This window comes from Paramormyrops kingsleyae, unplaced genomic scaffold (genome assembly GCF_048594095.1).
Source record: "Paramormyrops kingsleyae isolate MSU_618 unplaced genomic scaffold, PKINGS_0.4 ups290, whole genome shotgun sequence".
NCBI lineage: Eukaryota > Metazoa > Chordata > Actinopteri > Osteoglossiformes > Mormyridae > Paramormyrops > Paramormyrops kingsleyae.
In genome coordinates this window covers 8,451-31,463 of record NW_027326227.1, presented here as the reverse complement: position 1 = coordinate 31,463, position 23,013 = coordinate 8,451, and the positions used below count along the sequence as shown (strand labels likewise).

The 23,013-nt window shown below is 40.2% G+C and overlaps 2 protein-coding genes across 5 annotated transcripts; both read right to left on the bottom strand.

Annotated features, from left to right (window-relative positions):
• Positions 1-540: 540 nt before the first annotated feature.
• On the bottom strand, positions 541-3,700 carry LOC111857423 (GTP-binding protein RAD-like). Of its 2 annotated transcripts, none has more exons than XM_023838278.2 (5): positions 3,250-3,700; positions 2,689-3,007; positions 2,172-2,242; positions 1,785-1,989; positions 541-1,510 (listed from the first exon to the last, which is right to left on the bottom strand). In XM_023838278.2, exons 2-5 carry the CDS (start codon positions 2,996-2,998, stop codon positions 1,233-1,235), a joined length of 864 nt encoding a protein of 287 aa, XP_023694046.1. In that variant the 5' UTR covers positions 2,999-3,007; positions 3,250-3,700; the 3' UTR covers positions 541-1,232. The 2 variants fall into 2 exon arrangements, with proteins under 2 accessions (XP_023694046.1, XP_023694047.1); XM_023838279.2 differs by having other exon boundaries at positions 3,101-3,699.
• Positions 3,701-7,507: 3,807 nt separating this feature from the next.
• On the bottom strand, positions 7,508-19,945 carry LOC140577535 (E3 ubiquitin-protein ligase RNF166-like). Of its 3 annotated transcripts, none has more exons than XR_011989170.1 (6): positions 19,414-19,943; positions 12,144-12,300; positions 11,771-11,883; positions 11,147-11,261; positions 10,892-11,021; positions 7,508-10,555 (listed from the first exon to the last, which is right to left on the bottom strand). XR_011989170.1 is itself a non-coding variant. In XM_072708762.1 (6 exons), exons 1-6 carry the CDS (start codon positions 19,590-19,592, stop codon positions 10,490-10,492), a joined length of 738 nt encoding a protein of 245 aa, XP_072564863.1. In that variant the 5' UTR covers positions 19,593-19,937; the 3' UTR covers positions 7,508-10,489. The 3 variants fall into 3 exon arrangements, 2 of the variants coding, with proteins under 2 accessions (XP_072564863.1, XP_072564864.1); XM_072708762.1 differs by having other exon boundaries at positions 10,892-10,999; positions 19,414-19,937; XM_072708763.1 differs by lacking the exon at positions 7,508-10,555 and having other exon boundaries at positions 10,567-11,021; positions 19,414-19,945.
• Between the last annotated feature and the right edge of the window lie 3,068 nt (positions 19,946-23,013).

The window sequence follows — 23,013 nt, the reverse complement described above, 5'->3', positions numbered from 1 at the left end:
GGCAGTGGGACATTATAGCTTAGTGTAACAGGGGCAGGTGAATGGGCAGCTCTCTCAGCCTCATAATGAATCACTGTCCATATCGAGTTTGTAATAGACCTACAGTATGCATACAGTAATGTGTATGTGCTAGACAGCTACAATAAGCAGATGTGATGCAGATACTGTACCTGTACTGTGCTATATCATTACATGAAGTTACTTACTATACCGGACATTAAAATGTTTTGCCAGTTTAATGCATCTTCTTTCTCAGCTCACATTGTTTGCTACAGTATATATCTTTTGATTTCGTAGTGCAGTTTGTGTCTTATTTTTTGTGAAACTTAAGTGCAACCTCTTTTTATTATAACATATTTACATTATTATTTGCTGTAGAGTACCGTGTGTATATTACAGTACCAAACTTAATGTCTTGTTTCTGCCCTATGACTATTGATACGCCCAAATTGACTTGTGTGCAGTGGGCCCGGTCACAAATGCAGATGCAAATTGACAGATACCTGTATACTTTTATAAGAACAAATATTACTCAGTCAGTGTCTTTTATCTGAATCTTTTATTACAAAAATTAAGATACCATAAACATATAAAGGTCAAGTCAATAGTCCAGGTAAATGAAATGTTTAAAAAATAAAAGGTCACATCACATACATTATTGCTTCTGTTGCATTCATTCATACTAGGAGTGTCTATTAGAAGACGGTATAAGAAATATATATATATATTTTAAAAACAAGATACCAGCCCATGATCTTGCACCAGTGTATGGTCACGTAGTTGTCTAAGACAGTGGCATTTACTTCATCGTTCTGCCCTCATATATGAATGTAAGTGCGCATCTTTTACCTTACTGAGCAGTTAGACCTACAGGTGTGCCTCAAAGCTAAAAAATAAAATAAGTACAAATAATGTAATATAACCAAATCTTTCCTACAATAAGCATAAAGTACATACATATGCCAAATTCCTAATTATGTATGCTAAAGATGCAGTTAAATAAATAACTATACCTTCCTTAAGATGTGTTAGAATATGGTTACCATATGTGTTACTATATATGTTACCAAATAACCAGAGCTTGTTTGTTTTCTTCGAAAAATAACTTTGAGTAAACAAGATACAGAGTAAATATATTTGTGTAAAGTTTGTTTAGTCCTGATGATGGTGTAGAAAACACAAGTCCGTGTCACAGCATGTGGTCATGTTGGCACAAGCAGAGCTTCTGGGATTTAAAGGACACTGAGGTCATGGCAGGACTTTGACTTCTGCTTGAAGGCCATTTTCTTGTTCTTCCTGGCAACCATCTGACTAATGAAGCGCTTGGCTTTCTTGCTGACGCTCTCGTGCCTCCTACAGGTGGCCTGCCGCCGGGCGTTCTGCTCCTTGCTGTCTTGGCGCAGCCGGATCTGCCTCACGATGCCCTCAAACAGCTCCTGCACATTGTGGTTCAGTGAGGCTGACGTCTCTATGAACTTGCAGTCAAAGACCATGGCGCAAGCTCTGCCCTCTGATGGAAACCAAGAGGAATAACTGAGAAGCCGGATCAGCAGTCCACATCAAACCTGGGATCTTTCCAGATCCTTCATGCTTGATTCATCCAGTAATCAATTAAAGAGCAATGACCTTGGGAATAATTTGTGTAGCATCAATCTTATTTTATAAGATGTAATAAAAGCAAATACCAAAATTAGACATTTTTCAAAACAGGAAAATTATAGCAATGTCATGACAACTTTTATGCTAGAGAAGATTTATTATTTGAGAAAAAAACACAGTCTTACCATCCACAGAAACCTCTCTGGAACGAACCAGGTCACTCTTGTTCCCCACCAAAATAATGGGGATGTTGTCTGTTTGCCTAGCACTGCGCAGCTGGATACGCAGTTCTGACGCCTTCTCAAAGCTGGTCTTGTCCGTGACCGAATATACAATGATATAAGCATCTCCCATGCGCAGACATTGCTCTCTCTGCCATTGGTTGTTATCCTATAGGTTCACAGAGATGATGCACGTTGTCATTTGGTTATGTTCCACGCAAATTACACTTCAAACATCATAACCTGTTTTATTTGCATAGCATTTCTACAAGCAAAGTACAATGTCTCAATAGTATTTTATTCTCATGTAACGTATAAGGTCAAATTAACTGCTTGTAGCTGCATATTTACCTGCTCTGCGTCATATAATAAAATTGTGGCTTCTTCTTCATCCACAACAATGCAGCGGTTATACGTGCCTCCTGAAATGACAGTTGGGTGGTTGGCAGAGGTGCAAATATCAGTAACATATTTATAGTGCATGAGGATTATTAAAGAATCAGAGTATAATTATGCTACTACATTCACACGCCCGTTATTACCCGTTATTTCGTTTAAATAAGAAATGGATGTGCTTATATTGACTTATCTAAACGAAGAGGTGAACGACAATATAAAGTTTGATGAAAGTACTTGTCTCATTTTAAACTGTTTGTCTGTTAATGCGTGAACCTACACAAAGGTGTTTTTTATATAAATTGTTGATAAATTGCCCTTACTTGTTCTTACCAGGTCATGGATTGTTCATCATCATCATTATTATTATTATTATTATTATTATTGTTGTTATTATTATTATTATTATTATTAGAAGTAGTAGTAGTAGTAGTAGTAGTAGTAGTCCACGCCGCCTCCAGTAAGTTATTACCTGCTTCGTCGCAGTCGTGCCCGTCCTCAACTTGCCCGAAAATCTGTGCCAGGCAGGACTTGCCAACGCCATGTTCACCCAGGAGAACGACCTTGTGCACGTGTCCTTCGGGGCGGCTGCCGCTGAACGGCTCCAGGGCATCGCTCCGAGGCACAGCTGCCTGCCTGCCCGAGAGCACAGGGAGCGCGGAGTTTATGCCGCTGTCCGTGGTGAGGCTTCTTTTGTGGCGACTTTGATGGTATCCCGAAAAAGGAACGGTATTCCTCTTTTTCTCCGTATTCCGCAGCTTATTGCCTTTGTTAAGAGTCATGATTGGAATCTGTGAATTAAAGACGGTAGTTAACAATCACACGTAATGAATAACAGTTTTTGAAGCTTAAGTTAAATTCAAAACTATATAACGCACACTTACAGCAAATTTAGTCGATGTCTTCCAAGAAATGCAATTAAAGATATGCATACTTAAATTATGTTTTGCAAAATGATGTAAATTTCCAGTAAATATATATATAAAAAACAACGATGATTCGATCAGACAAGTATTTTCATACACAAACCAACATTTCTGCCTTTCCCTTTAACTGCTTCTTCGCCTGATAAAACGATGCTTGATGTCCTGAAGGAAAAAATATTTTGTGCTGAATTCTCTTGCACTGTATTTGTTCTTCCTGTGCTGTTCAATACCGGGGAGAAGTCGTCTTTCCATATTTATGTGGCCGAAAAGTGACTGACGTCAGCCGCAGGAAGTGTATGTCGGCGAAAGTGATGTCGCTCTTTATAGTAGTGACATCATAGTGTGCATGAACGTAGGGCAGGTACCGATCTCAAGTCTGCTTCATCGAGACGTGAGTCACAAACAAACGTCGACCTACCTACTCGGTGGGAGGAGAGAAGGAGGGGTGGCAGGGATTCTCCCTCCGTCTCCAAGCCTACAGGAATGATGTAATACAGTTGTGCGCGTCAAGGACAGCCAACAATGTGCCTGCGGAATGAAATGCAGCAAGCTATCGGAGAATACAATAATGCATTTGTTTTTTGATGTGTGGTGTTTCCCTTTAATGTAATTTGTGTGATTAGCTACTAGATTTTGCCGTTGCGTTTTTAAAATAAATGTTTGTTATAAGGTTACAAAAGCAATCGATTGACAGTGCTTTTCAAAAGACGGGCTATCAACGGGTGTCACCTTCAAGGAGGGAATTTCTAGTTTTTATCCAGGAAAACGGGCAACTCAATCTCTCTCTCTCTCTCTCTCTCTTTCCCGATCTCTCTCTCTCTCTCTCTCTCACACACACACACACACACACACACACACACATATATATATGTATATATATGTATGTATATATATATATACTGTATATATATAGCTCAAGACTCGTTAGTTAGTATCAGTGCTGCAGTACAAGCAGAAGAGCACAAGATCAGGAGAGCTGTGTCAGAAATGAGATGTGTGAACCATGGAATCAAAGGAAAAGCCATAGATGTGATAATACAGAAAGCTACCAGCAGGGGATGCGTGGACTGTGTACGCTAAGGGTCCCCAACCTTTACTTTATTTTACTTTTCTGCGTGCGCTTTCAGGTTGAAGATTTGTTCTGCACGTGGAAATGGTTCACACATTTCACATCTGCCACTAGTCTCGTGATCGAGTGCCCTTTTGCTAAGCCTAGATGTCCACGGACAGGTTAACACCATACAATAAATGTTATGGGCCCAGTAGGAGAGGTGCCCCAAAACTAAAATTTGCCAGGGTGGGTGGGCAGTATGAAATGTATACAAAAATACAAAACAGATAGTGTATTTTCGTGGATCCATATGGGCAGAGGTGCTGCTAGATTGATACCACACCCAATTTGATGCTAAGGAATTTGTGGAGGGTCCAGCAGGAGAAATCCTTGCACATTGTGGCTCTGTGGGGGTGGCTCGCTGTGAGCATCCTGGATTGCATTTTGAGGAAATTTATTCATTATTAACCTGAAATTTAATTTTGTAGTTTGTTAACTTATTTCAAAATATTCCCTAAGACATTAGACCAGGGGTCTCCAGCTCCGGTCCTAGAGAGCTACTATCCAGTAGGTTTTCTGTCCCACTTGGCTTCTGATGAGCCACACCTGTTCCTGGTATTTACCTGAGAACAGGTGTAGCTCATCAGAAGCCGGGTATGATAGAAAACCTACTGGACGGTAGCTCTCCTGGACCGGAGTTGGAGACCCCTGCATTAGACGAATAGGCCAATATGTCTAATTGCCAATCATGGAAGTTGTATTTTATCAGCTTATATAAAATATTAATTTGCAATTTGATAGTGTTTCATTCAACTTAACAACTGTATGCGTCTTTCAATTGTAAACGCATCTGACACATAAAAGAAGCTGCCAATGACTCCCCAAATTCAAGTTGACACATCAGATGGATACCACATATTAGAAAACCATGAATAACATCAAAACAATGCTAATTTTATTGCACATTGTGAGGCATCAAGATTGTACATCATGGATCCAAAATTATAGCTGTGAACTCAAGTTGTTTACAAGGTACAGTATATGATAATGAAAAGGACCATTATGACTCAGTGCTTTAATAAGGGGGAAAATTAATCTTATATTTGAAACATTGTATTGAAACATTGTATCACCACATCAAAAAGCTTCAAAATTCGTCACAGCCGCAGAACCTGTTATTTGGTTATTTATGAACAGATAAGCAGAGGAAGGGCCACCCAGATGGCAAAATTCAGTAGGGCCACAATCAACCCGGGTAGGATCGACTGATTTGAATCTAGGTCTGGTTGCCTGTCAGTTCAAGAGGGGTAGGGTTATGGTTGGGGCACATCTAGCGGCAGTGGGCTCGCCAGAGAGACGCTGTCATTGAGGGGCCCATTATCAGTTCAAAACTCTATGTCAGGGGCCACAGTCCCAATAATGACGACCACAATGACGTCTTCCACTTCCCCAATTCTCTGCAAGCAGCCCCAGAACCCAAGGACCAGAACCAGCCCCCTCCGAGGTGTGGACGCAGGATCACTGCCTGTTCCCAAACCGCCCCAGTTTTTCCTGAAAAATTGCAGTCACAGGTCTAATAAAAGCAGCTGGAACTGGATATCATTTCAGCAAACCAGCCTTTTGTACTCTCTGCTTGCCTTCTATAATTGTTTTTATTAAAGCAAGTCCATCAGCATGCAAGAATTAATCACCTGTCATTGCATTGCTCTCCAATTCATTACTATGCCTTCAGAACAATGCACTCTTTCCACCTATACTGGTAGCACTAATGATTGAGGAGCCTTTTTCCAAAACTCAGTCCACAGGATGCACTTTTGAGAAAATTTTGGTGGACTTAGTGAGTTTTGGAAGTTATTCATGGATTATATGAGGCCTGAGTGAGTTTTGGCTCCCAATACTGTAAGTGAAACTTATGCTGTTACTGGTTTGCCAGTTGCTCTGGGTAGTAGGTACACTTATAGAAACACACACACATACTGCATTATACAGCTTTAATGTGCCTATGGAGTGTGGACTGTATTTCACACCGATCTCCCAGATGGAGCTGAGATCTTCACCCACTCAGTTGAGGCACCACCATTAAGAAAACACTATTTCAGGACCTGCCTGACAGGCTTGGCATTGTGGCCAACTGAATGGTCAATGCCAATTGCAAGTATTATTAGAGAATTTGGTGGCATATCAATTAATGTATGAATTAACTGTTAATTAACATTGCTTAACTGATGACCTAGTTAGTGTTGTTATCACAGTCACAGTGATTCATCATTAATTGATGGTGAATAACAGGAATTCATGGTAAATATTGTATTAATTCATGCATTAAATCATCAAGTGTACTTGAGTATGATTTTTACCCTTATTATAAAGTGTGACCTTTTTTCTTTTTGTGGTAGTAAGTGGCTACTTAAGTCACTGACCCGCTAAGGGAGGAAAACCTGATTGTAGAGTTTGGTACAGAAGTAGACGTGCCATTTGTTTGAGGGTGTTCCAAGTTCAAGGCGAGTATGTTTATATAAAAAGCAGGCTGCTATTTTTATCAGAATCGGAAATGCTATCTCTCTGAGGAGACAGCTAGCCTAAGAAAGGGTGAAACTCCACAGTCATAAAAGCAAACATCATGCAAAGCATTGCGTTTTCTCTGTAAAAGCAATCCAGTGGAGCAGTTTATTCATCTGAATCTGTATTGCAGTTAGTCCAGAAGCCTGATGTCATTGTGACCTTAGATTTGCCAGAAAGTGAAAGACAGCAAGTCTCTCCCTGTCTTGCCACTGTGCCATTTAGTTCCCTTCTTTCCATTAAAGGGGCTTTTCCATTCTTTCACCAGTTTGACATAGTGATGAGATTTTTATCCTTCCCTGTAACAGTGGATATTTTAAAACAAAAATTATTGAATTAGCTACTCTGTGGCGTCATTGACTTTAAAGTTTTATTGGAATGTTTCCATTAGCTCAGAAACTCAGCCAATCTTTGAACTTCATTCCATGTACTTCACAATCACTTGTTCAAGGACCCAATGATGAAATCTCTCTGCCAACCCTGGGATTTGAACTGGCAACCATCTGACAACAAGAACAGAACCTGAACACACCAAGCCAGACACCACCCCCATGACTAGAGATTCAGAGAGGTTCAGTTGAAGCAGTTTACGTGAACAGATGTTTCTTTTTTTTAATTTATTTTTTATGTGAATACCGACAGACCTGGCTCGGAAGTAAACCACACTAAAGGAGTGAATTCTGTTTTGTAGAACAGTGAGAGATCCATAGCTTCACCAAACACAATAATATCTGATCCAGAAAATGACTGACGAGTGAAGCGGTGAAGACCAGTGTTTATTAAGGAAACTGCTACAAATACAGAGTAAAGTTCTTATTAAACCTGAAATAGTATAATAACTTCTAAATGCACATGACCATCATCATTAGTTATTTGTAAATGCATAAATCACATTGATCCCCAAGCTGGGAACTGTAGCCAGTGAATGGTAAATATCTTTCCGCTCATGTGTGTGTCAAAAGGAGGCTTCCTGACTTGCCATGTGCATCGTGGTCCATCGTCATCAAAGGAAGCTTTGATGGTGGAGTTCCAGCCACACCGGGCAGGATGGGTGATGGCAGTGCGATGCCGAGGATTCAGAGCAGAGTGTTGCTGTGGATATGCGGCCACTTATGCTCATTCTTCCACTGCTTTAGAAGACCCAGGTCTTCATCATCAGGTGACCGCATACCAAAACAGGAAGCACACTGGCCAGGTAGTCTTCAGTTTTGCATTTTTTTGAAGGCCACCTTGCAACTCTGACCAGAATATGCGGTTAAAACATGGACGGTTGGGTGGATGTTTCGTACTCTCTTTCTACTACTCCTTGATTATTTTTTCTGCAAAATATTTCACTCACAAACTCCTGCTTGTTACTTTTGCATGCAGCGATTTTTAATGATACAGTTGGATCGCATGAAAATATTTCTTCCATTATTTTTGCATCTGAATGGAATATTAGTTGCAGACACAGCTTTGGCTTGCAAACATTTACAGTACAGATAGTGCACCTTGCTGGTGATTCATCTTGGGATTATTAATCAAGACTAAAAGTAAAAAAAGAATGGAAAACAACACCAACAACGCTGGAGAGAGAAAAATCTCTGCTTTACAACACAGTTCTGTCAAGCATTTTCACTTTAAAAAAGAAAGATGGCTTAGAAATATTTACAAAATGGGATTATCTGAAGTAGTCAAATATAGAACCTAAAGTGAAGGAAGAGGTCTTACAGTGTTTAACATCTATTAACAGAGTTTGTTAGCCTAGATTTTAACCACTGTCCGAATACTTATTGCCTCTAATAGTAAAAGTAATAACACCACTCGTAACAGTTTAAATATCCATCCATCCATTTTCCAACCGGTTATTCTGGTCAGGGTCCTGGGGACAGTTAACATTGATATGCTCATTGTAATCCAAGGACACGGTCTTATAATTTCAAAAAAGCTTAGTAGTTTATATATGTAATTTTCTTTATAACCTTTATAATGCTTTAGGCTTGCAACTTTTTGAAATCATGCTGACAATAATCATTAATCACTCCAACACCATGTGCACTCTCTTTTTAGTGCTTTTAAGATGTTGGGGAATTTCTGCAAATACAAATGGCATCTTTGAAAGGACACCCTCCCCCATTATAGAACACTCAAACTACAGTACAGTACATTAAATATAGGCCTATGCCCCCTCTTCTTGTACAGTAATATAACCCTAACAACCACTTAACACACATTTGTATTGTTTTAAAAGAAGCTGAAATGTCCAAAAGCTAGAAAATGTTTCTTAAAATAGTATTATGAAATCATTTAAACTTAAGTGCCATACAATGAGGGTTAGCAGGTAATCTCACTAGCAAGTCGAAAGCTCGCAGGTATTCGCTGGCCACTGCCATTCCAACAAGGATTTGCTGTACTGCCAACTGCCCACATTCTTTATCTGTAGGACTGAAAACTACAGGGAAAATAATATGCAGAACACTGAGGCACAAAAACAAAGATCAGAGACACGCACGTGCCTTGCAGGACTGAACACCAGGTCACATGTGCGTGATAAAAGCGTCGAGTCATCTTGAGTCATCTCTTGACCGGTGGTGTAACTGAGGTCCTGCTTCATTCGTTTTGCCTGCATAGCTATAGTGCTCTACTAAGAAGCATCTCTTCTATCACAAAACAGCAGCACATTTATCAAACTTTAAAAGTATTACCAGATATTTTTTAAAAATCACAACTGTAAATGACTTACCTAAAAATGCTATGTAATGGCCTGAAATTTGTACTGTGTATAGAGATAGATATCTCTCCTCCTGCCCAACTACAGAGAGAAATTTGCATACAAGCTTGTAAGAGTTCTGTACATCTGGGTATTACACATGCAGAAAGCTTTATGTTATTAATCCCACTCGGTGAAATCCATGGAGCTCAGGACAATATCACTGACAGAATAAGGATGCTCGTGGTGTCTGCTGTCTGTGCACACACTATACAAATCAGGTCTGAAACAGTCTCAATCATCCTCACCTACCAAGAACAGGGCACTATGTCAATGGACACCAAAAAAATATAAGCAAATGAACCAACAAACCTCTAGCAGTCAGACATGTGGCTCACTTTCATGCTAAGTGCAGCAAGTGAAACTGAATTTTGTTTTTCAAAAATATATACTTTTTATATGCTTCATAAAAAAATACTATTGTAGCAATTTAATCAGGTAACAGCAGTATGAAGAATAAATGTATTTCTATTCCGTTTAAGTTCAAAATAATACAACAATTTAATTATGTAGAAAAATGTTAATGTTTGGAAGTATTCAAGGACCCTAATAAAAAAGGTAGAGTTTGTACTGGGGACGGTCATTGCATAACCATGATGTCAGTGGTGACTGATGTTGCCTTATCTGTGCTCAATTTGTACAGTACTGTTTACCTCAGTACAGACCAAACTCACACGCACACACACTACTCTGTTTGTATAGGAGCTGTAACAGCAATTTGGTCCCTTCTTCAACACAAAGAAGTGAAAACAAAGCGACCAAACATGAACTGCATGATGTGGTTTTCCCAAATTAAATACCAGCACTTAAAGAGTATTGTCATCTGAACCCAAATCCCGCCTTTTCATGTACTGCAGTGTTTATGTTTCAGACCCGTTTCAGCGATGGATAGCTGCTCCCCCTAGTGGGCATATGGAAGAGTTGGCGCTGCAGCTGGGCTGAGCAGCAGAGTGTGGAATAACTGCAACCAGAACAAGGAAGAGGGGGTTCAGTTCTCTGAAAGCGAGAGAGCAAGAGCAGCTTGCAGGGCCTCCTCTTCATCAATGCTGTAATCCTGCAAAAGGGAAACAGCATAGCTGGTCAGATGGCTGATTTTATTCTGTCTCAGGAGCAACCAAGGTGAATCAAAATGGAGTTTTGCTGATGTGATGACATGATCTCCATCGAAGTCCATTTGAAAAAGTTGTGAAAACAGACAATTGAATCAGACTGATGGTTCAACACATAAGGCTGACTCATTTAGCACCTGGTGACTGTAAAGAAATTATTGTATACTGTCCCAAAGAGGTGAATTTAAAATCCTGGGGCGGCAGTACATACTTGGTTCTGTAAAGAGTTATAGTGTTATAACAACAGTCATTAGTTAATTTCTTTGTTAGAAACTCCTCACCACAAACGTGTCGTAGGAGAACTTGTGTCGATGCAGGAGGTGCTGCAGGAAGTTGGAGCTCTTGTAGCTAGGGTCACCCCAGGGCATGGCAGAACACACTGGGCAAACCTGGCACAGGGACGGAGCACCACTTATTAAAGAGAAAAAAAAAAAAACAGTGTCACCACTGTACAGGAGCTCATGTATAAATACATGATGTTTCTCCCCGTCTCCTTCTGCTAAATCTGCTTCAGAGACATCCTGTGCCCTACTCACCACTCTGTTAGGGTCATTGCGGTGATTCTCCATGCAGTGTTTCACCAGCTCCTGCTGGTCCAAGTTGCGGGCTCCACAGTACGGGCACACGAAAGTGGAGCGGTTTGGAATATTGCTATGGGTCAGAACCATGATGTTAACCACACATGATGTTGTGTTCACCACACATGACAGATATCTCATCTTGATGAGACACGCAAAAAGCCTAGTAAATTCTAGTTGAAAAACATACCACCAGATGGTGCCATACTCCCAGAATGCAATAGCAAATTCTATTCTTCCTCAAACAGAGCACATTAATGACCAACAGGGCTATCTTCATTTTTTTTTCTTTCTCCAACATTTAAATCACATGCCTTTGGACACTAGCGACAACAATCAGTCAGAAAGTTTGCCTGAAGATATACCACCTTTACCTACTTTTAACGGATGTTTACAATGAGTCTTGTATTAGGAAATAAAAAAGACTTTGGACTCTTTAAAAGCTGTAAGAATGAGGTTAAAAAAAAACAGAAAAAGCTACACTGTGGAGTCACTGCAACTATTAGGGAGATAGCAATCACAGATTCCCCATGAGGGTTTCGTCCTGTAATGGTGTGTGCCCAAGGCAAATGACGTGCTTACCTGGGAATAGGTTGTGAGGTGGGCACGACTGGCACAAACTTTGGACAGTTTGCCATCTGTTCCTGAACTTTAGCGCAGGACGAGATGTGAGAGCGCATTTTCACCAGGGTGACCTGCAAGCAGACTACGATGTTCAAACATGGTGTCTCAAAGGCAGAGTAAAACAGCTGAGAACAACAGTCATTTCACACCAAGTCTGATCTTTCACAGCAGTACTGGTTGGAAAATGGTATGAGAGACTGGCATGCAGGAACATACAACGGTGGGTTAGGTGCCCCTGGCAGCCGAGAGGCATCACATAGAAGTGCTGCAGGGCAACTGGCTTTGCGGCCAGGCTCCATCCCACCCCCAATCCCATGTCCCAGGTCCTGACCTTTTTATTGCAGCCTCGGCATGGCGCTTTATACGAGGAGAGCTGCTTCTCCGCGGCGGAGCACCTGTCCACCTTCTTTGGGTCAAAGGGCATGCGACATAGGGGGCAGAGAGGCGAGGCCACATGCAGGCAGGGCTGTAGACACTCGCCACAGAACCTAAAGGAACAAGTCAGGGCAAGGAACACAGTGAGGAGGACCAAAAATCCACGCTCCTACCTCATCAAGCACCAAACAATGTAGCCAAAACATAGTTATCTTATACAGCCTAGTGTAGGATATATGTGCTGAGCAGGTGACACAGGAAGACACCCAGATAACCTTTGGAATTTTATAGCACAGGGGCACAGCAACCTGGGAATGTCTAACAGCTAGCATTACGGATGAAGATCCGTGAAAGCTGCAGGTAGAAGACAGCACCTGCGTCCTGGGGACTAAGAACGCCTGTTTAATTTAATGCGCTGAAGATAATCCTGTAGTCAGCGCTGCTGACACGGGCAGGGGTTCTAAAAACAGAGTTTAAAAACAGCCCATAACATGTGAAAGCCCTGTGTAAGGAAGTCAGGCATAGGGGAGGCGGGGGCAATTTATGGAAACACAAGGCATGAAGTTGCTTGCAGTCTGAATCAGTGCTTCGTGCAGCATGCTCACATATGGGGGGGGGGGGGGGGTACAATTTAAAGAAGTAAGACTACACATTTGCGACAAGAAATGCATTCGGCATAGGAGATGGCCTCCTCAGCGCCTGTTTGTGAGATACATCTGAAAAACCCTGTCACGGTCAATGAGAGCACGCAACAATGTTATGGTGTGAAAAGTTTGGGTTTATTTTGTAACTTCCTATCAGGCAGCAAACCCTACACACAGCACACAAGTGACACTAGAAGGGCTACTCTGAAATCGCAAACCTCACAACCCACTATATGAAGATAGCAGTTGGAGGAAAGTAGTGCCTCCATTCTGCTCTGCTTTTTACCCGCAGGACATGTAAACGAGGTTAAAGAAGACAGGTGAAGCTGCACACATTCCTTTAAAAATATATCTAGTAGCTTTGCCTCTTTATAACCAGGGCTGCAGCTATCAAAAATTTTCATATTTGACTATTTGCTGACTTTTTTTTTTTTTTAACACAACATTACCAGTTTTTTGAAAATGGTCCCAAACTTTGGATATTTTCTGTCACTCTTTAGCAGCGTTAGAAGGCCCATTTGGACTCATAACTGAAATCCTTTTTTGTTTTGTGTATTTGTCTGTTATGTTCCCAGTGCTAGAGTATCCATTTCGCATTATTAACCAATTGTTCAAATGTGGATTTTTATATACTTTATATTTGAATTTCTCTAATATCATGAATATTTGTTGCTGCATGAGCAAGTTCTTTCTATTTCTCCAGTCACTGTAGTTTTTTAAATAAGAATTGTTTTAGAAGAATAAGAACCCTTTAAGAACAAAACTGCTCCACCAATTAATACACCTTGCAAGGCTACAGCCCAACGAATGCAGACAAGCACAGCTGTTTCTGATATTACAGTGAATATGGTTCAATGAGGCCAAGCCGAAATCTTTTATAAATACAGCAGAACCTTGGAACTCAAACACCTCTTAACCAACTCAGACATTTAACGGATCTGTTGAATTTATTTTTTATTTGTACCTCGATTTAAATCTTGGAACTCAACCGCTCCTGCTACAACTTGTATGGGTTAAGACGAGATCAACTCTACCAATTCGGACCTCGAACAGGCCGGTCGAGAAAAATCTAACCAAACAACTTGACTGAAAACGTGGAAAACAACAAAACAAAACAGACCTGCTAAAACTTAGATCAAGACACATGTCTGATCAAGACACATGTCTGATGGGCAAACACAAAAGCAAACGGACCTACTGGGATGCTGATGCCTATGAATGGCTCATAGTCCACAGTACCTCACGACTCAGCTCGACGTGTGAAAGCTCAACGTGATTTTTTTTTTTTGTGCTTTATAGTACATTTAGTGATACTGTAATCATGGCCCCTAAGAAAGTTTGCAGTGATAACAGCAAACCAAAGAGGAAAGCAGTGAGAGTAATCGTAGAACTTAAAAAGGAAATTATAGTGAGACTTGAAGATGGTGCACATGTGTCTGCTCTCGCTTTGGAGAATGAGATTGTCATTTATTTTGTTTATTGCTTTTAGATGTGTCCTTTTTCATGTGTGCATTAGTTTTATATTGATTGTTAATGCTTTTTATTATTAGGTAGGTAGGTAGATAAGTTTAAATAGGCAAACATTTGGGGGGTCTAGAACAGATTAATTTACATTATTTCTTATGTGGAAATTCGACTTGGACCTCGACCAACTCGACCAGCCTTCTGGAACGAATTAAGTTTCTGTTCCAACATACCACTGTAATTACTACTAAGTATAACGTGATAAAAAGAAGCAATAAATGGTGAGAAAAGCTGATGGGATGCTAAAAAGAAGCAAATCGGTCAAAGCTCTAGCTTTGTCTGAACTGGTCCATGTGGTGCAGAATGAGGGCGGCGTCAACCAGCCAGCCATTAAAGGATTAACCTTCAGTTCTAGTTTGATAATTGGCCATCACACGCAACATCCGAGTCCCAAAAGCAAATCAAAACTCACTGTTGTTGCTGGGCAAAAACTAAATTGGTAGGACAGCGCTTATATTTACAATATAGCTGAGATCATTACAAGTGAGCTTCAAAATTTATACCTGGAAATTTTACTGGAGTAATTCTGACTGAAGGTCTTTATCAACGGTGCTTCAGTAGGGCTCTTCCAGGGCCTTGAACTGACAACCTTTGAAAAATGAGTCTTTTTAAAACAGTTCAACCCAGATGATCATCTGACAACATGAGGTGTGATGTTAAGTGATCACAATGCCATCTGATATCAAACAGATCAGGTTCAGACATATCCAATGGCAGCCATGGACACGACTTATTCACTGTCTAACTTCTTGACAAAAGAACACAGACTTTTACTGCCTTGAATTACTTATGGCTAACATAAAGTGTGCTTCAATATTCAATCTCATTAGCTTTCAGCTAAAGCTTCAGTGTTATCAGGTATTAGTTGCTAAGGGTGCAGAATGTTATACACAGACATGCTAAACAGCCTTTTCAATCACTCTAAAAAAAAAACAGGCAGGGGAAGAAGCCTGGTTACTGAGGACTGTGGATACAAGAAGAGTCAAAAACAAGCAGAATAGACTCCAGGCGAAAGGAAAGTTTTTGTGCACGTCCTCTAAATAGGGAAAAAAAAACACTGAGCAAAGGTCTGGTGGAATGAAGGAGGAGGTCAGCTGGAGAAGGCAGTAGAACATTAGTGATCTCATTCAGATCACATGACCCAGCCACCACATTCCACTTCATGCTGCATATCGAGCTCATTTTAAGCCCGAAACACCTTCCACACCTGTTAAAAATCCACTGCTTGAACTCAAATTCTTATACATCCAGGCAGACAACTTAAAAAAGGAAGAAAAAACAGGAAATAATAAATGCTTGACATTTCACTGCTACACTGGAGCTACACTGAAGTATATCTGTAGCAAGCTGTGAAGTTATAAAGAAATTCCCAACTGATAAGCTACTACAATCCAAATACTGTACAACAATAGAACATTAACAAAATTAATGGTTTTTACATTTCTAGGGTTCTATTTTCAGCATTGCATGTATGGAGTTTGCAAATTAACTCCATTTACACAAGTTTACTTCCTCAGAGACATGGTTTGTGTACTGGGGTCATATAAGCCACTCTCAGTGTGTGACTGCATGTGACAGTCTGTCATCCTGTCCAGGGTGTCTTGCCTTCTGCACCTTGCTTCCTGAAATAGACTTAAGGCTCACTGTGAACCTGTACCAAACTGGTACTCATAATTAGGGATTACTGTAGTAAGACTTCATTAAAATTTCAATATGACAATAGCTTTACAGCTTAAATTTACTGCTAAATTCTTTGCTGTACACCAAGGGGAGACTTTTTGAAAATGCCGACTGTACATTTCGAAGGCTACCACTGCTCCCTAACCCCCCTTCCCCCCTTACCCAAATAGACTTACATCTCGCTTCATTGGAAAAATATTACTGGTTGACATACCCATCCATAATGCTGGTTTTGTTACTAAATATTTAAACATGCTATGAAGGACACAAAAATAAAATTGATTGAAAAACTGAAAATGAAGCAGGATAACATTCATGTGGTTGTTAAATGACCATTAAAATATTTTGTTTTTTGAAATGGCCTAATACTAAATTATTTTCAAAGTTGTCATGCGGAGGGTGTAGGTACAGCTAGGAGTGGAGATGGAAGCTAATGACTAATGCTTCCTCCTTATAAGGGTCTTATAAGGTTAAGATTTTATCCCTTAGTAGAAATCAAGTGTACAGCCTGAGTGGTACAAAACACTATGGAACGTATCGTTATTTGCATAACTGGCATGGAAATTACCAGGACGGAGTTTGTGTACGTGAACAAGTACACACCACATGATTCTGAGCTGGATTTGCTCAGCGAAATTCACTATATACAAATGTACCACATTTGCAGTGTTACAAAGCTTCAGTTAACATGACATGCAAATACATGCCGTTAAGAAAACAATCTGATTTCATTCATTCTTTCACTTCTTTATATCCTTAGCAATAACAAGCATTGAGGAAGTAAAAGAATTAAAAAATGACTGTTCAATGCATGAATACCTGGACAGGAAATTTGTGTGTGACAGAGTGAATGTGAAAAAATAAGGCAACAGAAAGCAGTTGTGAAACCTTACAGGAAATGGCAGATGTGCACACCAGTGTGTGCTTTTCAAGTCACTTCTCACTTCAAAAGATAGCTGCCTAACTTCTGAGCTACATCTTTACCACAGTGTGCACTCCAGTGTGCTCAAGCATTTTCTGACTTTCAAAATAGTCAAGCCAGAATGAGGTAAACCTCAAACACAGCATCGTAAGCACTAACTCTTTCACCCCACAAAAGCTGCAACATCGTTTTCTTGCAAATAATCTATTCTGAAGGTAGAGAATTACAGCCAAAAGCCTGCCTTTTTGCCTTTATTACTAAACTCTATCTGCAAAAAATCCCCTATGCCCCAAAATAAACAGCAGAGACACATTCAAACTTTCTGATAACCAAACTCCTTGGTCTAACCATGTCTAATGGATACAAAAATACTCATTACTCTGTTGTGTCGAGTTCCTGCTGACATACAAATATATAGATAAACCATCTCAAAAATTCAAGAAAGATGAAACTGAATTCAGAAGTTTTCTGAAATGCACACAGCTGTGCCTGTTAAAATTATCATCTCAAATTGTCATTAGGAAACCACCATAGAGGGGTCTGAATAAAAGGCATCACTTTCTCACAGCAAGCCTTCAGTGACATCCCAGGGTCATGCAGAAAATCCCCCTGGGGCAGCAAACGTACCGGGCTGCAACTCAGTAAATAATAATAACGGGACCTTCACAACATAACATGCTCCATTTTTAAAACAGTTTTGGGGGGGTTTCATTATGATATATAACGGCGACTAGAGGAATGACGCTTATAATAATATGCCAGTGAGAGACATTAGGTGATATTTTCAGCCTAAAATCATAAAATGTCAAGTGTATGTGGTTTCTTAAATTGCCCACATTATTTACCCTAAATATAAACGCCCTGATTAACTAGCCTACATATCTTTAATTGGTAAATCTGAGAAGAAAGACGAGTAGTCTTGATACACACATCTCATCTTGTCTGCACATTGTTCGGTTTTATCCCACTTTTCATCAGCAGACTAATACTTAACCTTAACGATGTCCTGCATAGTTCAAGTTTCTGGAAAAAAATCTCTTTAAACATGCACACACACACACACACACACAGAAAAATAAATAAATAATAACCCTGCCTGCTAAGGCCACTTAAAATTAATAAACTGTTTTACATGATTCAAACTTCTAAAATATTGGTGAGTAGGGGATTTTATATTTTATATTTTTAGCGAAAAGACGAACGGCAACAGAGATATACTAAAACTAGAAAAGTTCTCAAACAGCTCGCGAAGGGTAATATATATTACTCGGTATATTGATGCCCTGCCAAGATTTTAATACCGTGGGCCCACACACAATCTGACAAACGATAAAAACCATTGTCCGAGAAGCGTCAAATTGAAAAATCCGAGGCTGACATTCAAGATTTTTCACCCACAGTTTTTGAGGTGAAAAAAACGGATTTATAAAATATAAAAAAAATCGAGGCGGCACCAAAAAATTGAGGCGGGCGGCCATGTAAAACAATTTATTAATTTTAAGTGGCCTAATAATCAACCCATCGACGACGACAGAAAATGCCCCGTCCCGATACGTCACATGTTCCCGGGTGCTGAGCTATAGCCTACTTAAAATCATTGTCCCTTTTTTATTTCACATTTTACACATATTCTTATATTGACTCCAAAGGAAAATCCTTGTTGAAAACCGACCCCGGTTGCCATCGATTTTTGGACAGTGACGTGCAATCGGACTACACTATTTGACTTGAGACGGAGCAACCAACACGCATTATGCCGAAAAAGGCATCCCTGCCGTAGAATGCATGCCGGTGTTCTGAGGAGTTCAGCTTTTAGGGTTTTAGGTTTTTTTTTTGGGGGGGGGGGTTAGGGTTAGGGTCTTAGGGGTGTTTTGGGGGTTAGGGTTTTAGGGTTTTTTGGTGGGTTAGGGCTTTAGGGGTTTTTTTGGGATTAGGGTTAGGGCTATCGATTAGCACTACAGTAGCCTAACTCGACAAATTAGCTCAACTCGTTTCAGATCAGCGACCAATCGGTCATTTACAGACAGGCATGCATTCTACGGCAGGGATGCCTTTTTCGGCATAACACCGGCCGGTTTTCCCATCGATGATCCCGAGGTTGTCGGAACACCGGAGCACAGTAAACAGCACCGTACTGCAAGCACCTTAACGAGAAACGCACATCGCTGCGTTACATTTCCCCGGTTTTGCATGATTTCGCCAAGCCTTTCGTGGCCTTTTTTAGGATGACGGCTCTCATTCCCACAATTAAAAATTAAAATCTACAGTACAGAACCCTGTTCCTAGCCGGTGCACAGTAATATGGGACACCTGATCGTGACTCGATGAGTTACAGTAACAATAACTACTGCAAAAAATTATTGTAAAAGTCTTTTATTACGACAGAAATGAATCAAAATTGCAGTGGCTGATTAATGATAGTATTGTTTCGGAACCAAATCGATCCGAACACTCACGTGTGAGCGCAGGCGGCGATGCTGACAGGTTTGTGGTAAACCTCCAAACATATCGGGCATGAGAACTGGGCTTCGATGCTCTCGACAGAGGCAGCGGCCGCTGACCCGCTCTGCTGAGCGTCTTGCTGATGATGTTGCCTGAGCTGGGCAGCCGAGACAAAACTGCGGAACATCGCCATTGCGGACACTCCAGAGTCGCCGTTCGGTGTGACCGCTTAGCGATCTAGCCCTGGTTTTGCTTCACCGACTTAAAAGGTGTAGCATCTGTACAGTTTAGAATAGACGCCGATGCAAGAGAAAACATTGACCGTAGAGCACAAACGCTGCCTCCGTGTCGAAGATGACATACCGTGCACGAAGGAAGTAAACATTGCAAGACAGCTAAAACAATGTACTTTAAAGTCCCTTTCAGCTGGGGGTATTTCTGGATACTGTAGTTCACTTATGGTATCTCTTGTACGAAATATATATATAATTGAACTACAATCCCCAAAACCATCGGTCAAGTGTATATGCGCGATCGCTGTCTGGTTTTGTGCCCAAAAATAAGCTTCAGATAGAGGAGGATCACAAACGCGGGTTAACTGTGCATCTAACGGACGCTATTCTAGAGTCCTTTAGTGATATCTGGGCAGCTGGTGTGCGGCTTTGACGTGATAGGACAATTAGGCCTTCTGAAACCTTATAGGCTTTTGGCAGATAGTGTATTGTGAAAACAAGCAGATTAAAGTTAATTTAGCTAAGCAGTCTATTGTGTTTGGTCGATAAATAGATTATTTAAGTACAAAACACGCAATGCCTATAGTGCCTTTTAATCACATTCTTTATTACTGAAATGACATCAGACGAAAACCCCTTGTCTGATATAAACAATCTAAAACATAAATTTCTGGAGCTATGTTGGCCTTGAGAGATTATCCAGTAAATCGTCAACTGTTTTATCCATGAAAATACTACTTTTTTTGTACCTGTATCATTACAGTTTATCGGGTGACGTCTTTCTTTAGCACCAGTAATAAATAGAAGTAAAGTATCAGTATGTTAAACTTGAATAAGTTTCATTGTTAATCACTTACATCAATGTCGCTGCTTGTTAGCGAGTAGCAACGTTCAACAGAAAGAAGCGGCCAGATAATTTCATTGTCAGAGATTGTGAGTATAGGTGTCAAAAACTGTTAATTGCTTAACTTTACTTAGGTTTCCGTAAGTGAAAGGAAAGTGACGTTGTTGGCTATTTTAAAACTAATTTAGACTAACATAATGCTGCTGTCATAATTAGTTATTGTGATCAAAAACTTAATGGTAAGTGTCCCTGTTTTAGCTGTTTAGATTATTTGTTTTGTTGTTGTCGTTTTCTTCAGGGTGGAGCCTTCTAGATTAATGAGATAATAAAATTAAAGAAGCCTGTTTAGGTTTGTTGAAAAATTTTCAGCCCTCTATATGCGCTAATTCCTTCCTACAACCCTGGGGGCTAAGCCCCCCTTGTCTTTCAATCCTAGTGACGTCCCTGATCTGAACGTCTCTGATCCTACATGGTCTGTGATAGATCAACCCATTGCTCTATACCTTTTAATGGTTTAAGATTTTGAAGACTGACCATGGCAAGCATTAAAATAAAAATTCAACTTTATTTTAAAGCTTAGCTATATGTGTGTGGATGTGGATTAGGCTTTGTGGATTATTACTTTGTGGGGACCATTTTTCAGGTCCCCACAAAGATCTGTGAAATAATCGAAAAAGTAAAAATGCCAAAAGTCTTGTATTTGGGTTGGTTACTTATGGTTATAGTTAGGAATGGGTAGAGGTTAAGGGTGTCGTGACTGGGATTATGGTTTTAACCATGGAAATGAATGGATGGTCCCCATTTAGATAGGAAGACCAACTTGTGTGTGTATGTCTGTGTATGTGTCACCCAACTTAATAATGTAACATACTTCAAACACCTACCATGTGATTCACTTAAATTCTTTATATGGAATGGGATTTTTTTTCGAACTCATGAGAGTCATTCAGCGACTTGCAGGAGGATAAGCACTTAGGTGAGGAAAATTGTTTAGAGACCAATATGAGCTAACAGTTGTATATCAGGTTGTTGCATGACTGGATTTCTTACTCTATTTCTATGCAAAGAAATCAAATGAAGGAAGAGTATTGATTGAAAGATGCAGTTTTCTTAAAACTCACATGTGCTTGCTCTACTGTTTTTCTAACTGGAGATGATACTCGACCTTGAATCATAACTGTGAATGTCAGTTCAGAGGTACTTTTCTTCACAGTCATATCTTTCTTTACACTCCCACTAATCCACATTGACAGTGTATCATGGCGAGATACTAACTCTAATGCATGAAAAACAGACAAGTTCTCATTTAGACAGAACAGCATGTGGGACAGCAGAGAGATGATGGATTTTGAATAACTCTCCCAGAGTCATGTAAAAACAACTATGCAGTGCGTGTTTTATTGCCTCATTTACGAGAGTCCATCAATACAGTTAAACCAAGACATCCCCTGGTACAAGCTTCAAATACAAAGATACTTGCTCTTCAACAGTGATGGTCCTGTAAATATTATTCTGTCATTTAATAGCAAATGCTCATTCAAACCAAAATGCTGGCATAGGGACTTGATGTGTTCTGAGAATGAGGAATAGTGGCATAATGTAATAAAATAAACTAGGCTCCGAAACCTACACTAGTGGCCAAAATTGTGGAGGGATGCATGTACTGGTGTGACGTGGTCACGCCTCTTAGTGCCTGTTAAGAGACATGCTACAGTGTTGTGTACCAGCTGTAGGCGGGAGAGGGAAGCTTGACTGACTGGGTGTTAATCGAGTCAAGATGAAATAAACTAGGGGACCTAGGCTAATGTGGAAGGAATCATTGGTCCCACTGGGCTGAAAAATGAGGACCTTGGTTTTACTCTCACTGAAGCTTAAAAAATTAAAGCCATCCAGGCTTTGATGTCCTCCAGGCAGTCCAACAACAGTTTTAAAAAGTTGTTATCTTTCCATTTCAGATGCAAGTAGATTTGGGTGTCGTCTGCGTAACAATGAAAAGAAATGCCATATTTTTAAAAAATAGATCCTAGGGGAAGCATGTACAGAGAAATAAAGGAGAGGCCCCAGGATAGATCCTTGGGGGACTCCACAGTGGAGGGGTGCTGAGGAGGATATACAGTCACCTAAACTGACAGAAGAACTTGTATCAGACAGGTAAGATTTAAACCACTGCAACGCCATGCCTTTAATGCCCACACAATGCTCCAGACAGAAGATGAGTATGTTGTGATCAACAGTATCAAATGCTGCTGTAAGATCTAAAAGAATCAAGGTGGCATGATCACAGGAATCAGTGGATAGAAGGTCATTAAAAACTTTTAAGAGCGCTGACTCAGTGCTATGAAGGGCTTTAAAGCCTGACTGAAAAGGTTCAAGAATAGTGTGCCTATCCAGGTAAGATTGCTATTGTAAAAGAACAATTTTTTCAAGAAGTTTGGACAGAAATGGGAGCTTGGAAATTGGTCTGAAATTTGAGAAAACTGAGGTATCCAAATTAGATTTTTTTTTTAATCAGAGGTTGCACAATAGTACGTTTAAAT

Bases quoted from the DNA above. Each gene is read 5' to 3' on its own strand.
- LOC111857423 (XM_023838279.2), bottom strand. From the start codon at position 3,148: ATGCATATCTTTAATTGCATTTCTTGGAAGACATCGACTAAATTTGCT. The intron at 2,243-2,688 runs GTAATAACTTAC...CTGTCATTTCAG, and splicing joins GCACGACTGCGACGAAGCAG to GAGGCACGTATAACCGCTGC. The intron at 1,990-2,171 runs GTAAATATGCAG...GTGAACCTATAG, and splicing joins TATTATATGACGCAGAGCAG to GATAACAACCAATGGCAGAG.
- LOC140577535 (XM_072708762.1), bottom strand. From the start codon at position 19,592: ATGGCGATGTTCCGCAGTTTTGTCTCGGCTGCCCAGCTCAGGCAACAT. The intron at 11,262-11,770 runs GTAAGCACGTCA...TCTGACCCATAG, and splicing joins ACCTCACAACCTATTCCCAG to CAATATTCCAAACCGCTCCA. The intron at 11,000-11,146 runs GTGAGTAGGGCA...TCCCTGTGCCAG, and splicing joins GCAATGACCCTAACAGAGTG to GTTTGCCCAGTGTGTTCTGC.